Source organism: Colobus angolensis, unplaced genomic scaffold, assembly GCF_000951035.1.
Source record: "Colobus angolensis palliatus isolate OR3802 unplaced genomic scaffold, Cang.pa_1.0 Scaffold3, whole genome shotgun sequence".
In the NCBI taxonomy this organism is placed as follows: Eukaryota; Metazoa; Chordata; class Mammalia; order Primates; family Cercopithecidae; genus Colobus; species Colobus angolensis.
The window spans coordinates 12,863,018-12,880,844 of record NW_012116265.1 but is presented as its reverse complement, the minus strand read 5'-3'; the positions used below and the strand labels follow the sequence as shown (position 1 = coordinate 12,880,844).

The window sequence follows — 17,827 nt, the reverse complement described above, 5'->3', positions numbered from 1 at the left end:
AATAGGTTTGTCGAAATTTGTCATCCATTGATGATTTTCTGGCAATGTGGAAATTCTAGCTTAGGCAACATATAGAGGTATATTTGGAAAGCCTGGGGCAATATTTACCTTCCCTGAATTTAATAGTACATCAAACACTTAAAAAAATTTCACCAATACTTTGAGCATTTGAGCAGGAAGCCTCATTATTGGAATAATATAGAAGCTGAGCAATGTGAACTCACCTAATAGAAACCATTACATAATCTCAATATTATCATTATTAAGCCTGAACATACATCCAGTCATTAAATTTCATAATTTAAATTAACACCTCCACTGAGAAGGTATCCTAATATTTTTCAAACACAAAGTGTTCCTAATCCACATTAAAAGCCAGTGATACAGCTCATGACTACTTCTGAGTTGTGATTAATTTTTGTCACCAACTCCAGATCACAAAAAAGATAGGGTATTAACTTTAATTTCTCCTATATTGAAAACTGAGATAAGAGAATGTGAAAGACAGAGTGACATTTACAGTGTAAGTACAAAGACTGGTACATACATACACATATGCACATATATTTGGGCGTGGGAACAGGAGGCTGGAAAAACTACTGCTTTTGCGGGCTCTTTCTAAGAGAAAACCATCCGTGGTTAAGTAGGTCTAATAACCCAAATGGGTTTGAACCAAGCAGGGAAGATATTAAAATGGGATGATGCTAAATTATTATCAACTTATCAGAAAATTTTTAATAGATCAAGAAATAGTATGATATGAGCATCACAAAGGAATGCAATTTCTGAGGATGAAAAGTATTTTCTAAGAAAGACCAAAAAGCCCCCACACAAATTATCACATTATTAGGTACAAATCTACATTTTACCTCTCCTAAACCTCCAGTCCTCCCCTTGTTCATCCTGATAGTTTGACTGTTGCTTGGAAATCTGAGACACTTGATGCTGTAAACCCTTTCGATCACCCTCTGCTTTCGTAAGTTGTGCACGCAGTTCTTCTACCTAAACACATTGTCAAAAATCAAACATCAGTTTTCACAATCAGAAAAAGACCTACTTCAAATGGGCTATTGTAAACACAAGTTGAATCCAGGTTAATCTCCTTCCAAGCATAGTGGAACGGTTTCCTGCTCCATTTCCTCATTCCTCTCATTTATTCCACAAAGAATAAATGCATAGTTTTTCCTTCTCTGTGTCCACTGAGGCAAAGAATGTGATCAGATTTTTTTTTAATCACTTATTTGTCCTCAGTCTACTCCATTACTATTAACCCAAATCAGCTTCAATTAAGTATTATACGTTTTTATATTTTTCTATTTTCACCCATTTGCTTTCATGTGAACATGGTCTATTGGTTGTTAAATTCAAGATAAATGATCATGATTTAGCATATTTTGATACTAAAATAATGCTCAGAATAAGTATGTAATAGATGCTGTTGAATAAACTCTAAACTCCTTGAAGTCAGAAACTGATTTATCTTTCTATCCTTAGACTGCTAAATCACCTAGCACATAACAGGTACTTCCAAAAGACCATTAAACAAGTTAACAGTGACAAAAAGATTCAGCTAAAATCACAATGACTACCTAAACAAAGACATATCTTGCTTCCATAACTGAAACTGGAGATTATAAGTCAGAGTTCCAAACAAATCAGAATGGAATTAAATACAAATATAAACTTCTAAAAAGGAAAGTTTGAACTCTGCCAAAATTAATTCCATGTGACCACTGGCTGCAGAACAAAGTCAGTGAATATTTTCAAAGATTTTGTAAAACAGGTGCTATCTTGCATTTTCAGCACCAATTGTCAAAATGTAATACTCCTTCTGAACATCTATAATGCTTGACATCTTTGCCTACCCCTAGCATATTCTGAAGGTGAGTTATATAAAACACACTTCAAAACAGAAGAAAGTATAATTGCAGTTTGTATTAAACACAGACAGAGAGGCAGTTAGAAACCCATATGCCCTTATCCAATGTATGTAAGATGGTTATTTAAAGTTACTGAACTTTAAACATCAGAAGCGCCAAATTCCCATTGTGGGCTGATGGAATGCAAAATGTTATACTTAATAATTAAGCCTTATCGGCCAGGTGTGATGGCTCACACCTATAATCCCAGCACTTTGGGAGGCCGAGGCAGGGGATCACGAGGTCAGGAGATGGAGACCATCCTGGCCAACATGGTGAAACCCTGTCTCTACTGAAAAAAAACAGAACATTAGCCAGGTGTGGTGGTGCATGCCTGTAATCCCAGCTACCGGGAGGCCAAGGCAGTAGAATCACTTGAGCCCAGGAGGCGGAGGTTGTGGTGAACCGAGATTGCGCCACTGCAGTCCAGCCTGGCAACAGAGTGAGACTGCGTCTCAAAAAAAATAAAATAAAATAAGCTTATCTTTGGTTTAAAAGGGTCAAGTAGTATCTTGAAAACATGAATTAAAGACAATAATGTTATTCAAAGTAACGTAAACATGCAAAGGTCTGTTTTATGTAGTTTACTTCTTCCTTTACTTCCCAATGCCTCCTGGAATAAAATTAAGCTCCTGGGAAAATTTTATCTTATACTTTCAGTCTTACTTTTACACTGCTCATGCTAAGAGAGATAAGTAGTAAGTTGTAGCAGCAATCAGCAAGATACACCAACGCAGTGGGGACTTTGGCTGATGTTTGTACTAGCTTTCTCTGAATTTCCCTGAAAGAATTTTATCTTTTGCTTAGGTGTGCTAATATACATTCCTTAGGAAAACATTTTTTTCTAGACCTAGGTTTTTTTTTTTTTTCCTTTCACAAAGACATTTAAATAGAGCTACTCAGTCCTGATTTAATATAAAAGTATATTATAATAACTTGCATAGACTTACCTGATGCAAAAGTGTTTCTCGGCTGCCTTCAGAGTGATTCAATAACTTTCGAGATAGCTCCAATTCCTGTTCAAGCTAGAGTTTCAACAAAGGATAAATAAAAATGTCCAATGGAACAGAAGATAACTAAATTATTATGGGCACAGTTTAAAAGGAGAAAAGTGGAAAAGTTTTCAGAAGACATTTACAGCTAACATAAAAGAATAAATCTCTCACTATGAGCATATATCAATACTTCCATTAAAATAATGTTAATCGTATAACATGAAGTGAACTAGACCAGGCCTCAGGAAGTCGGGATCTAGTAAGTTTCACCCCAACTGTGAGTCAGTACCAGTCTCTTCTCCTTAGGCCTCTGTTCTGTCATCTCTATAATAAAAATTTTGTATTAAACAGTCTCTGAGATCCCTTCCAATTCTAAATCACTTTAATCTAAATTCTAAGGCAATTTTTTCCTTTAAATTAGAAAATGTAGTATCAAATTAACTAAATTAGAATAAAAACTGCAGGGACCCAATAACTCAAAAGTTTCATCTAATTGGTGATTTCCTACATCCCTAATATTTCTAATATTTATAAGACATTCCTTAAATTTTTAAATGTCTAAATACAGAATGAGACGTTTAAAATTTCCTTAATGATACTGCCATGAGATAAATATTGATAAAAAATGTGACCAGTTCAGGAGATCGAGACCATCCTGGCTAACATGGTGAAAACCTGCCTCTACTAAAAATACAAAAACTTAGCCGGGTGTGGTGGTGGCGCCTGTAGTCCCAGCTACTCGGGAGGCTGAGGCAGGAGAATGGCGTGAACCCGGGAGGCAGAGCTTGCAGTGAGCCAAGATCGCGCCACTGCACTCCAGCCTGGGCAACAGAGTGAGACTCTGTCTCAAAAAAAAAAAAAAAAAAAATGGGACCAGTTAAGTGACTAAATATTCTACAAACTCCTAACATGCCTAGATGATTTCAAGCTGAAATATGTAATAGGATAGAACATAAGTTTCTTAAAAATTTAGAGCTTATATGTCCTAGATTTATTTGCATTTTATAACAGTAAGGTAGTTTTATAAAAATCGCACATTTATATTAAGACGCTAGTAAGTGCTTAGATTTGTAGTACTTATTCTAAATTATCATTTCAATTTAACAACTGCTATCTGTATATTAATCCTTTAATAATTGCACATGTGGTAGGTGTGCTTATGAAAGAACATGAGAGAGCCTTGTGGTTGATGGAACAGTTCTGTATCCTGATGGTGGTAGTGGTAACAAGAATCTATACAAGATAAAAATGGATTGAACTTCACACACACACACACACACACACAAACACATAAAACACAAATGAGTATATATAAAGCTGGTGAAATCTGTATAAACTAAGTAGATTGCACCAACAATTTCCTGGTTTTGATATTGAATGGCAATTATGCAAAATGTTACCACTGAGGGAAACTGGGTGCATGGGACCTCTCTGTGCATCTTGTTTTACAATATCCCATAAATCCATAATTATTTCAAAATATATCTTTAAATCTCAGTATATAATTGTTTTAAAATTATACATGTGGCTCATAAAACAAATGTCATATTTTTTAAAAAGTAAAGTATATGTGGGGATCACAGAATCCACATAAAATACTGTCTGACCTGTGCTTTAGTCTCTATGGAGAAATAGAGTGAAGAAATCATAATTGAAGCCAAATGACTTTGAAATCAACCAAAGCCCATATTGGTCATAATCCCTGTGTAATTTCAACATCACAACTCCCAAAGGGCAAATTTGATGACCTAACATACTTCACTTACCCTGAAAGCAGCAGGGAAGCTGCCTTTACATGAGTGGGTGAAATAAAATAAAGGAGGCAATGGTAGGTAGAAAAAAGCAATACTGAGTAAAGAACAGGGCAAATTTTCACTTCATCTTCTATTACTTTGAGCTCATCCTTAAATCTGCTTATTCACAAATTAAGGAAGAGTTGTTTGGCCTCTGAATTCCTTTCTAACTCTAAAGTGCTAAGCTCTACGTGCTCATAGACATGAACACACAGTTCATAAACATGAACATAGGTCAAAGGTCGTTGATATTTAATTTAATTTAATAGAAATAGAGAATGCTTTCAGAACTGGGCTGCTTACTATATCTGTCCACTATAATGAAAATGAATATAACCAAAATATTCAGTCTCCAAATGACAGGCCTTTTCTAACCCTGCAACAAAGTCAAGTTCTTAAAATGTTTCCAACAAGAAAAGGTAAAGTTTAATTCAGCTCTCAAGAAAGCAGAGCGGTCATAGATGACAAGGTAGCAAACAACTTGCTTCTCTGTTTCCAAGAGTAAGTCCTAGCAAGTAGAAGAGCTGCTGAACCAATTGACTCCATATAGAAAGATAAAGAATTCACAGTGTTCTAAAGGATCCTGGGGACACTTTTCAAGGCACTCAACAAATACCATTGGCCCCAAACCACTTTATTCTCTGAAAGATAACTTTTAAAATCTTACTTGATTCTTCTCGGTTTCAGTTTGTATTAGCTTATTTTTTATTGCCCCCTCATGCTCATCTGCTTTAGCTTCTTGTTTCTTTAGTGCCTGGAATGAAAGAGGTGGGGAAAAAAAATTATTCCAAAATATGTACAAAACTGAAAGTCACTACTAGAATTTATTATGTATTAGGGCTAAGGAAGACATGGATATGAGTTACACAAAATCTATAAATTACAACCTGCTCATTCACTGTAACCCTAAGAACGCTTCAGTGGGGACAAAATATAAACAATAAACAATTCCTGATCATCCTAATTAATATTCACTTCGTTTCCTTTTTTTCCCCATCTTTGGGAATTTTACTACATTATTTAGAGGGCCTAGATAGCTAACAGTTTTCTTGGAAACAAATATTCTTTTCTACAGGTTCCCCTCTTTAATAAAATGAGGAAAAAGAACTTTAAGAAAATACACATTTCAAAAGTTAACTATAAAAGTGTTTGCTTTGGTTTGTTTCTATGTTAAAACAAAATTAAACTTAAAGGGGAAAATTATACTTGGAAATGTCTTTCATAATATCTGAAATGCATTCCATTTGCTTAAAAAATATTTTTAACAATTTTAGTGTTTAGACTTAGCAAGGTGTATGTGTAAAGTCCATAAGACTTGTGAAAAGCCAAGCTTCCAGAAGCTTTTCCAACAAGATCAACAGAAAACCAACTTTTAGGCAAACAGCAAAATATGTTAAAAAACTGCTTTGATGCAAGTATACTCAATCAATTTCAGCTCCCTCTGCCATAATTCCGACTCTCAAATAGAAATTGAGTAAAGAGGCAGAGAGGCATCAACAAAATGAAAAATAATTTTGATTTGAGAATAACAATATTATCACACTTTTATAGTGTTTCGTATGTCCAGGCATTCTTCTTCTCCTTACATATAATAAATAAATATATTACATATATTCAAAATATACATTTACTCCTCATGATGATTCTATGAATTATTATTATTCCAAGCTCATTTTATTAAAGGGGAAATTGGAGCACAAGAAGTTGAATCATTTGCCTAACGTCACTCACCTACTTAGTGACAGAGATAGGATACAGATTATGGCTGCCTGCCTCTTAACAACTGAGTACACTGCTGCTTCATATTGAAATAATAATACCAAACTTAAAGGGTAGTGATGAAAACTCAATGGTTTGATATCTGTAGAGCACATAAAGCAATGTCTGGCTCCCAGGAAATGTGCAATAAAATGCAACTATTATTATTGGTAATAATAATAGACTGGGTAACAGAGTGAGATCCTCAAAAAAAATTAAATAAAAAAAATCAAAATTTCTACATTTAAGTTGGTTGAATAAAAGAAACTCTAATTCTCTTGGATACTTAGACATTTGCTAAAATAATATTGTGCTACTCCTTTCTTCCTTACTTTCCCCTTACAACATCTAATAAGTTATTTATAATATTGATTTTCCAAAATAATGTACTTTTCTATTATAGCTCTACTTGCTGCCTAAAACTGTATTTAATAGTCTCCTTTTTTCAATTTCTCCTTTTACTCTAAGTATATATAAGTCTTAAAAACTTTTTGTGAATGATAACTTAAATTCTATTGTTTTCAATAAGGAGAAAAAGTGAGATACTAAGGAACGATCCAAAGCAAATTACTACATTTCCACTATATCATCTAGAAATGCCATTAAGTTTGAACACTAGCTCTGCTTTCTATATACCATGAGTCAGTAAACAAGTAAACACAAATGCAATACTGTAGCCTAGAATATTGAATCGTTTTCTACATTATCTAGTTTAAAATGAAAGACAAAGAAGGAAAAGCTAACACTTAAGGGCCATTAAATATATATTGATGCACCTGTAAACACTGAAAACACAAACAATACTCAAAGAGAGACATTTTTAAATTAGCCAAATCAAAATTACAAGCCATTTCTTTAAACCTTAATAATAAACGTTAACTAATTTACTACCTTTTTTTAAGGGTGTAAGCCTGCACTGGATTTCTTTTCCATTTGACTTAAATCAAGCAACTTAGAATTATATTAAAACTGACCCAGTAAAAGCAGTTATAAAAGAAGAAAAAAAATCACATGCCAATGAATTTCAATAATTATGTTATTTTGTTCTTTAAAGCTTGTTTGTTTCCTAAGAGCAGTTTAGCTAAAAGCTATCATGTGCCCTGCTCCAGGATTTAGATTGTCTTTTACACGTTTAAGATCACAGCAACAACACTGAGCCTTAATAGAGGGTCCCTGGGGCACATTTAAATCTTTAATAACAACAATTTTTCTTCTTTCCCTTAAGTGTGTCGTATCGTGTATTGTACTACTGCATTTCCTTAGAAGTAGGTGATTCTAAATTCTCATAGTTACATATAGTGGAAAAAAAAATGTAGCTTTTCCTTTTAGAGAGTAGTAAAAAGGGGAAAAGAAAAATGTTTGTAGACCTCTCACTTAACTATAAAAATCTCTACCACATTGACAACAAGCATGTTTATCAAGAGGCTCTAACAGACAACACACTCCAAGATGTAGAACAAATAGGGAATTAAAGGCCCTTTGTCTGCTTTAAATGGACCAGCAAGCTTGGTTAAGAATGATGGCATGGGAATGAAATAAAAATCACATGTTAATTCCCACACAGGCCAATGAAATTTCCGGAGAAAAATTATAAACATAACCTATCCCAAGTTATCCTAATCACTCAGCAGTGCTACAATTGCACGCCTTTGGTCACAAGGGCAAGAACATGTAGATCATTTACTGGTAAAGTAACAACACTACAGAAAAACAAGTATGTGCTCATATTAAACAGTCAACATCATTTACTTGAAAGTACAAACTATCAAATCAGATTTTTTTCCAGTAACAACAAAGAATGAAGAAGTTATATCACTAAACACTAGAAAATCATTGTTCTTACTATATTTTGTAATTAAACTCTTCACATGGGTAGAAAATAAAAGCCAGTGGACAAATATTTTAAGCTTAACAGAATATAATGCGATTCCAATCCAAGTTAGACCACATGAGCTATAAGCTGAAGTTATATGTTGTTTATATTTATGTATACTAAAATTTTGAGGTCGCTTTAAGGACACTTTCAATCAAGCAAAAACTCTATTAACTCTAGTACTGAGTATGTATAAAACACTATCATGGAAACTTTATTTAATTAAAAATTTTGTTAAGATGGAAATCTGATGTCTATCTCAAAAATTCTTTTTGGACGCCTAAACACAGGTCCAAAGGCGTCAAACATTAATAAAATAATACATATATTTAAAAGGACTCTATATGCATAATACAGCAGGATTTTATTACTCAGAACATGTACTACTAATTTATATTAACACATACTTTTTTTTGTCATGTTCTTTGAATTTCTAAATTATGCTTTTTCCCAAATCAAGTTAGAGATTCCTCCCCCATGAGAACAAGCTAAAGTAATGGAAAATTTTAGCCTTTAAGTTCATCCAGTTGGGGATTATCTGTGCCAACAAAAATCAAAACAAAAAAAATTAAGTTTCTTTTCAAGGCAAAAAAAAACAAAACAATGCATTCATATTCTAAATCCTTGAACCAATATCTAATTTAAAAATAGCTAAGTGGATATTACTTAAATTGTTCAAAAAAATTTATTTTTCAGCCATGACCAAGGAAAGGAAATTCTACAACAACTACAACTAAAAAAATAAAAAATAAAACAAATCACACACACCACACACTTTGGTAGGTGAAAAGTAGAAATGCTTGATAGAAGTCCAAAAGGAATGCAATACTGATACTATTATGATACCACACAAACTTAAGGGATATCAAAGTAAGAGAGAAATTCAAAAAACTTGGTACGAATTGAACTGTGTGTATTTTCCAGATGGAAACAGTAAGCACATAAGTCACAAAATACAACAATTCCTCTTTTTCAAAGGGTAATATCCAATATCATGTAGTTAAGTAGGATCAATCATAAGTTAAATACTATTTCTAATAGTAATAGTAATCCTTAATAACATTCCTTAAAGATACCTGTGGTATTTAAACATAAAGCTCAAGGTTTTATTTTGAGAATGGCCTAGATTTTTTTTTTTCTCTTCTAATAAGATGTTTATTATTTCAAGAATCCCAAAAATACACAAGGGCTCTTATAGGAATTATCTTGGTGGAAGAGATGGATGCTTTTTACTGATCTATTTTCCCCAGTGAACAAATAAACTTCTTGGTTCCACTATGCCCATACCTATGGAATCTACCACTGTTTAGGGCACCCAGTGTCAACGAACCCAAACAAGGTCAAGGGTTCAGTCATGAATTCCCTTTGCTCTGTTTCGTGGACACAATCTTTACCCTAAACCTAGCCAAGGGCCTCACAGAAGGCTAACTAGACCAGAGATTATGAATGAATCCGCAAAAATTCAATACCATGACTATAATAATAACTCAAAGATAAAACCGCTGTTGACTAGTGTCAGGATTTCATTCTTCAAATGTTGTAAATTTGCCAATCTGCAAAACAAAACCTTAATCGCTTCATAAAAAAGCCAGTATGCTAAAAAGACATAAAAGTCTTTTAACTTCTTTAATTCAAAAGCAACAATGGTAATGAGTATTATTCCCTAACATGCCATTGCTTTTACTGGAACAGATTATATTTTTATGCAATCTTTAACTTAATAAAAATCTTGCAAGTAAAGTTAAATGTGAGCCCAACAAGTGCACTTTCCAGGATTTCCTTCAAAATCAAAAAACAAATGCTCCTAGAAGAAGGTCTGTTTTTATCTGAGTAGTTTGCTCTCAAAAAGAGATGCATAGTTTTATTAGAAATCCACAGTAATATAATACTTCATTTGACTTTCTAAATGCAGGACCACTGAGTTAGGATTGTTGACAAATAGAAGATCATAGATAATTATGGAAATTTAATTTAGAATTTCTCAAGTTGTATATCTTTGAACAGAAAGCTCTGTAAATATACAACATCTTTCAGTGTCCAGAGTTAGAGGATGTTATTTTATGCCTTTGGATTTAGGAGGATTTTTTTTGTTTTTCACTATTTTCTAATAAAAATAAAACAGTACTAAGTCAATGAATACGTCTATCTGTAGCAAAATGGTTTTTGTTTGTACAATATTACTATGCACTCAGTAGTTGCCCAATAAATATTAATTGATAATGATGGAAAGGGGCTTTATAAACAGATGGCCTAGCATAAATTCACTGAAAACATAGACAGAAACATTCCACTCTTCAAGAAAAGCATAACATAGAAATTAAACAAGTCCTGCACACAGAAAATCTCAGTCTATTGTCAGGCAGCTGTTCAGTCAACAGGAGCAGCAGACATTTTTCATCATCATCATAGCATTAACAGCATTAAATGTCTATTTGCATATGGTGCTGCAAAAAGTGACTCACACAGATTCATGCTAGTCTTATTTGTTATAATTTACAATGACAATATTGGCAAGAACATATAAGTACACATAGCAAAGTAGAAGTGATTAAACATACTTTGAGATATAGTAATATGTGGTATGAACATAAAATATGTGTCAGGCTTAAACACAACTCACAGTAGCAATAAGAGTATTTATCTATCGTGTAAACTTCTACTATTCCCCAATAGAATTACAAGTGCTTTACAAGAACACTTACACATATGCTGAAATACTACGTAGAATAAAGAAAGAAGTCAGAGGCCATAATAGAGTAAGTAATGACTCTTCAAGAACCCAGAAAGTGAATATAATCCCAGTAGTTACCAGTGGGGAAAGAAGAGATAAAAGAAGAACAAAAAAATCATATGGGGACTAGCTCATAGTTAATAGGATGGTAGGATCAAGGAACCTATAAGCAAATTTATCAACCCAGGAAGACATCCTGAAAAACACACATTTTACAAAAATACTTAAATAAGAAAATGTAAGATAACATACATGGTAGAATTTTGGAGAAAGACCGTTAAAATGAGGAACTGAATGGAGCAAAAAGTACATTGCAAGCATTTAATAATTAATAGCCTTTAGTATTATTTTCTTAATAAAGTAAAGAACTTCAGAAGACATGACATAAATGTTAATTATATAGAAATCAGATAATAAGAACTTCACGACAACTTACATTTATACATCATCTCATAAAACTGCACCCTTCAATGAATCCAAAAGCTAACAGCTGGCATGCTACTACTTCTATGATATAGAATACATTTCTAAACTTTCAACTTTTGTTTTATCATTATTCAATACTAGGCCACTGAAATATATTATCAAACTGGAATATTCTTTAATCCAGCCAACTATTTCACAATACTAGAAAGATAATATAGCTTGTGGAGACACTCTAAAATATCTAAGAAGCTAGCTTGCTCTGTAAATGGAAATTCAAATATCAAGTAGAAGGTTGAAAGAGACATCCTCCAAGGTCTCTTCAGAATTCTCTTCTATAGAAGCGTTGGGGGAAAAAATATCTTTCACTGAAAAAAATATTAAAAGTGTTTTAGTGTCATCTGTAAGAGGTGGAATAAGGGGGCAAGGATGGAAATCAAGAAAAAGACTAAAAAGGCGACTGAAGAGCATGATGTATCTCAGACCTGCCTGTTTCAAGCTGTGTCAAATAGCATTCAAACGCCTTTGAAAACTAAATCCTATAATAGTCAATCGTTCTTCACCATCCATTTCCTTTTTATCAGCATGTTGACATTAATGGCTCTCTCGCAGTCTTATAAAGAACAGAGAACAGTGTTTATTTCATCCTTGCAAAGAAAAAATTTGTTATTTGTTACCACAAGTAACAAACATAAAGAAGAAAATAATTAGCATGATGTTTGATGATAGGACGAAGAGCAATGGTTTGAATCAAAATGATAGTAAGTCAAAATTTATGTAAGTGTTTCAGCCATTGACTGGTAAAGTGCTTGACATGTAACAACAAGCAATGGGGCAGAATCACATTCATAAAGAATTTCCTAAAATAATGTAAAAACACATTCTTAGCAAAAATGCCACCTCTCTCACCCAAACTTTTCCCAAGGGGCCATGTAGAGGTAATTATTTCCCCTCTGAGATATTCTGTAGACTACACAAATGTGGAATAATGCCCTTACTGCATTACAATGACAGTTAATATCTCTATTTCCTCAACTAAACTAGGAGTTCCTAAAAGGTGAGACAGTATTTTAGGTATCTTTAAATCCCTAGTCCCCAGCACAGTACCTGAATTATATTAGGTACATGATAGTATTGGCCAAATGAATATTTTACTGAATGAACAGTTACTAGATAGTATGCAATATTTATTCATTCATTCCTTCAAGAAACACTTACTGGGCCCCTACTCTATGCCAAGCACTGGTCTTGGTACTGGGGATACAGCAACGAGCAAAACAGGTAAGTCCCTACCTTCATAAAGCCTGCATTCTGGTTAAGGGGACAGACGGTTGACAGATAACGAAAGTGTTAAGAAAACATACAACAGTGCAAGGGGCTCAGGAGTGAAGGAGTATTTTATCTATGATAGTCAATAAGGGCTTTCTGAAGTAGAGTTCTGAACATGAGGGCACAAACCGTACAATTGTTTCAGAGCTGAAAATTCTTAGCTGTGGGAACAGAAAGTGCAAATGTCCAGGAGGAGGTGGTACCTGGTATATCCGTGGAAAAGCAAGACAGCTAGGATGGTTAGCCTACAGTTGGCAAGAAGAACAATGATAGAAAATTAGGGGCTAGGCGTGGTGGCTCACGCCTTTAATCCCAGCACTTTGAGAGGCCAAGGCGGGAGAAACACTTGAGGCCAGGAGTTTGAGACCAGCCTGGTCAACATGATGAAACTCCATCCCTACTTAAAATACAAAAAAAATTAGCTGGGTGTTGTGGCGCGTGCCTGTAATTCCAACTACTCAGGAGGCTGAGGCAGAGAATCGCTTGAACCCAGGAGGCAGAGGCTGCAGTGAGCCAAGATCGTGCCACTGCACTCCAGCCTGGGAGACAGAATGAGACTACATCTCAAAAAAAAAAAGGAGGAAAGAAAGAAAATTAGGGTGAGAGGAATTCAGAAACCAGATCAGAGGGGCTCTATTTCTATAAATAAACCATTGATTAGCCGGACATCATGGCACATGCCTGTAATCCCAGATACTCGGGAGGCTGAGGCATAAGAATCACTTGAACCCGGGAGGTGGCGGCTGCAGTGAGCCAAGATCATGCCACTGCACTCTAGCCTGGGCAACAGAGTGAGACTGTCTCAAAAAAAAAGAAAAGAAACCATTGAAGGGTCTTGAAGAAAGATGTGACATTATCTGATTCTGTAAAAGATCACAAGGAGGTAAGAACGGAAGCAAGGAGGCTATGGCATTAGCCCAAGCAAGAGAGGAGATGTAGTGGTAGGAGATGAATAGTTTCCAATTTAAAAAAAATATTTTTTAAATAGAGCTGACAAAATTTAATGATAGACTTGGTGTAAAGAACAGGAGAAAAGGAGAGGCAAGGACATAAAGGAAACATATAAAGGTTTTAAAATATAAAACAAATTATTTTATCAAGATGGTTATCCATCTGTTTAAGAAGAAATATATGAGCTACTTATTTCAATGAACCACACAAAAAGAGTAAGATTTTGCACCTTCCAAACAAGTTCACAGGTCAGGAGGAGAACGAACTGGAAACTGGGAGCTCCAGAGACCCAAGTTCGCCCACACTTTGTGGCTTTGAATCACAGCATCACTGTAACTTGATTCCCCATCCAAGACTAACACTGGTAAGGAAAGCTTCAGGATCTCATTCTCGGATAATAAACATAAAACTGTAACTTTTTCTCACAACCATACAAGATGCATTAAATGATGAGATAATAAGGTTATAGTTCTAAATACTATCCTAATACTTGACCACAGTACGGACAAACGTATATTAGAAATAACCTTAACAGTTTCTCATTTTTTGAGCAATAAATAATTAATACCACAACTTTAATATTTTGTAAAAAGGGATTTGGGGTACTCAATAGAAATACAAATTAACTAGAAATGCAATGAGTCATGAGAGCTATAAAAAATGCTTTTCTAACAACTAAAGAAAAAAACAGGCAAAAGATATTCTCGTGAAATAAATGCTCATATCAAATTATAACCTGTTTTACTAGATATAAATAGTTTTCTTCCATAGAGGGACAGAGGGAAGGAGGAAGGAAGAAGGGAAAAAACCTGTAACCCTGAAGAGGAAGCATGAAACTATAATACAAAGGCACAGAAATGACAGTTTTCATGATAAATACAGCAGGTGTCTTCATATAAAATACACAATGTGTCATACTTTTTAACAGTGGAGGGTAACACCATTTCAAATTTAAATTTTTAATAACAGTTAAATAATTAGATTTCTTCATTTGTGAGGCTAGTGCCAAGCACACTTTCAGAAAGCCCTAAGAGTTGAGAGTATGCACACTGTAAAGAACTGTTTTTCAATACACTTGGCCAACTTTAATAAACACTGCCTACTACGTCACAATTAATGGTTCAACACTGACGACTAGTGGTCAAAACACGTAGTAATTCCCTATCAAGTATTCTATGACGTGTATCAATTTATTTAAAATATTTAATGCAAATTATGTTAAAACCTAAATTAAAAAAGCTTGCCCTTACAAGCATTCAGAAAAACACATTAAAAAAAAGGAATTGTATCTGTAAAGTCTCTTTAAAAATTCTTTCTGTCCATTCAAAAGTCAATCAGCATTTGCTGTCAACTTACAAAGGAAACAGTTCCATGAAGTGTCAGTTTATCCACGCTCACACAGCTATATTAACACTCTTCAGAAATCCATAATTAATATTTCAAAGAGGCCTACATTTACAGTGCATGTATCTGGGCATCTCCATTCTGAATTTCTTTTTCAAACCTTGTTAAACACAAAGATATCAAAAATCCAGCTGTCTTTATTAAATTGTCAGTATAGTTTGAAAACCAGCAACCCACTATATGAAAATGTTATTTTTATAAAGTCGAATTATGTTTAACTATGATTGAATTCTTGAAGAATGTTTATGGAATTTTGATTATATCATTGTAACTACTATATAATTAAACTTCAAATAAGTTTAAATTGTTTAACTTTTACTTTGTGTCTTCAGGAATGAGAGCAGTAGAGTAGCACAAGGTATAAAAATCTTGGAGTGAAATTTATCAAGAATATTATATGCAGCTGAACAATCATTTACATTTGGAAACATCAATTGCTTTAGCACCTCTTCAGTGAGCTCTGTGTGATAAACACTGTACTACCTGTTGCAGAAACAAGGGTAAACACGATGCACAAAGCCCCTCCAATGGAGTCTACATTCTTTGGCAAAGGCATATAATAGCACAAGTAAACAAACAATAATTACAGTTTGTGGTAATGCTATTTTTAAAAATAGAGTAATATGATACATGACAGTGAGCAATGGAGCTGAAGGGGCGATTTTAGAAGGGGAGAAGGAACAGGAAAGTTTTCCCTAAAGATGTGACAATTGAGCCTGAGGAATGAGAAGGGAGAAGTTATACCAAGTCAGAAGAAAAATGTTCCAGTAAGACACTGAGACGAATACAATGTAGCTGGAACATAGATATCTTAGACTAATAAGTACTGTATGTTTAAAATTTTAGAACAGCTATCAAAAGAACAGAAATATAATCTACAGCTCCAAAGCAAACAGAAAGTATCAAAATGAATATATAATATATTCCATTCCAAATAAAAATGGGAAAAAGAAACAAAAAGAGAAGTTAAAAAAAAAAGATGATAAAAACACTTTAAAATATTCCAATAATCACAGAAAGTATAAAATGACTAAAGTAACCATTATTTTATAAGATAAAGTTATTTTTAACTTAAGCAATAAGGTATTTCGTAAGAAACATGGAAAAATGGAAATACTAAGGAAAGATTAAAGAGGGAAAATGATATGCCATGAATAAAGTAATCTTAAGAATGTTAAAATCAAGAGGCACACAAGGTAATATTTTTTAAATAATTGACCAAGAAGTAATTTAATTATACACGAGATACTACACACACAAAACAGATAAAAGAAAACTGACACAAATCACAGGGAGAAACTGATAATCTTTATAACAATGAGAAGCTTTAGACTGATATATTTACTAAGAAAACAGAAGAACAGAACAACAAAATTCACAAGTGACCTATTAAATGTATATGTGTGTATGTATGCATGTACGACATGCACAAGCACATAAAATTCTGCATCCAAAATACAGAAAAATATTTGTTTCTTACTCTGGAGTACTTACAAAAAATTGATCATAAAATTAGGTCAAAATGGAAGTTTCAACAACTTTCAAAGGAGTTAAATTAAAAACAATAAAGAATTTAAAAATAAGCATACATACATTTCTGAAAATACCAAAAGACATTCTCAAATACGTCTTGAGTTATAGAGAAAATTGCAGCAAATTATAAAAGATTTTGAAAAAAAACTACCATAAAAGTATAACAAAGCATATGGTAATTTGGTTAAATTTTCAGTATTCATTTTAAAAAACAGAAAAATCAATCAAGCATTCAATTTTCAAACCTACAAAATAAAACAGAATAATCTTTTAGATGAAGAGAAAGAAAGAATAACGGAGTTAAGAGCAGAAGTTAATGAAGCAATAAACAAAACTGGTCAAAAAGAAAACTAATAAAATAATACTATTTCTAGCAAGACATTAAACATGAATTACCAAATTGACTTAATAAACAGGCTATACAAGCCAATAAACATTAAAAACATTAGGAATATGCTGCATCAAAAAGATAACAGGCACAAATTGTTTTATGGGTAAGTTTCAACAAACATTCAAGAAATAGACAATCCCTCTCTTGCACAAAACTAAACCACAAAATAGGAGAAGAAGGTTTCCACCTAATTCATTTTATGAGACTAATGTAACCATGCTTCTAAAACCAAAAACGTCAGTGCAAGAAAAACTGATCTCAATCATAAACACAAATATAAAAATCTTAAGAAAAAAATAGCAAATTAATTCAGCAATGTATAAAAAAACATTATAATCAAAGTTCTCAGGAATGCAAGGAGGGCTCAATATCTATTGATGGAATCAACCATATTTAAATCAATATATTTAAATATCCAAAGTTAAGTGCATAGCAAGAATATTTGATAAATTTCACAACCCATTCATGATTTTTAAAATAAATAAATAAATAACAACAAACATCTCTTGGCAACCTAGGAATAGAAGGCAATGTTCTTAATGTGACAAAGGTTAGCACTAAAAAGTCAGGGCAAACACCACACAACAACATTTAACACTTAAGAATCATACAAATATGGAAGTAACACAAGAATTCTTGCTATCTTTGCTTCCATTCAATATTAGACTTCAGGTTCTACCAAGTGTAATAAGATAAAATAAAAAAGAAAAGAATTATAAAGAAAGAG

At 33.3% G+C, this 17,827-nt stretch overlaps 1 protein-coding gene across 1 annotated transcript in view; it reads right to left on the bottom strand.

Moving 5' to 3' along the window:
* The window catches only part of CEP128 (centrosomal protein 128kDa), a 477,957-nt gene that overhangs the window by 369,837 nt on the left and 90,293 nt on the right, over nucleotides 1-17,827 (bottom strand). Inside the window, exons 10-12 of the mRNA XM_011949470.1 lie at nucleotides 5,375-5,461; nucleotides 2,870-2,944; nucleotides 870-1,002 (exon numbers count right to left, since the gene is read on the bottom strand). Of these exons, the coding sequence (XP_011804860.1) occupies nucleotides 870-1,002; nucleotides 2,870-2,944; nucleotides 5,375-5,461 (295 nt within the window). The remainder of the gene's footprint in view (nucleotides 1-869; nucleotides 1,003-2,869; nucleotides 2,945-5,374; nucleotides 5,462-17,827) is intronic.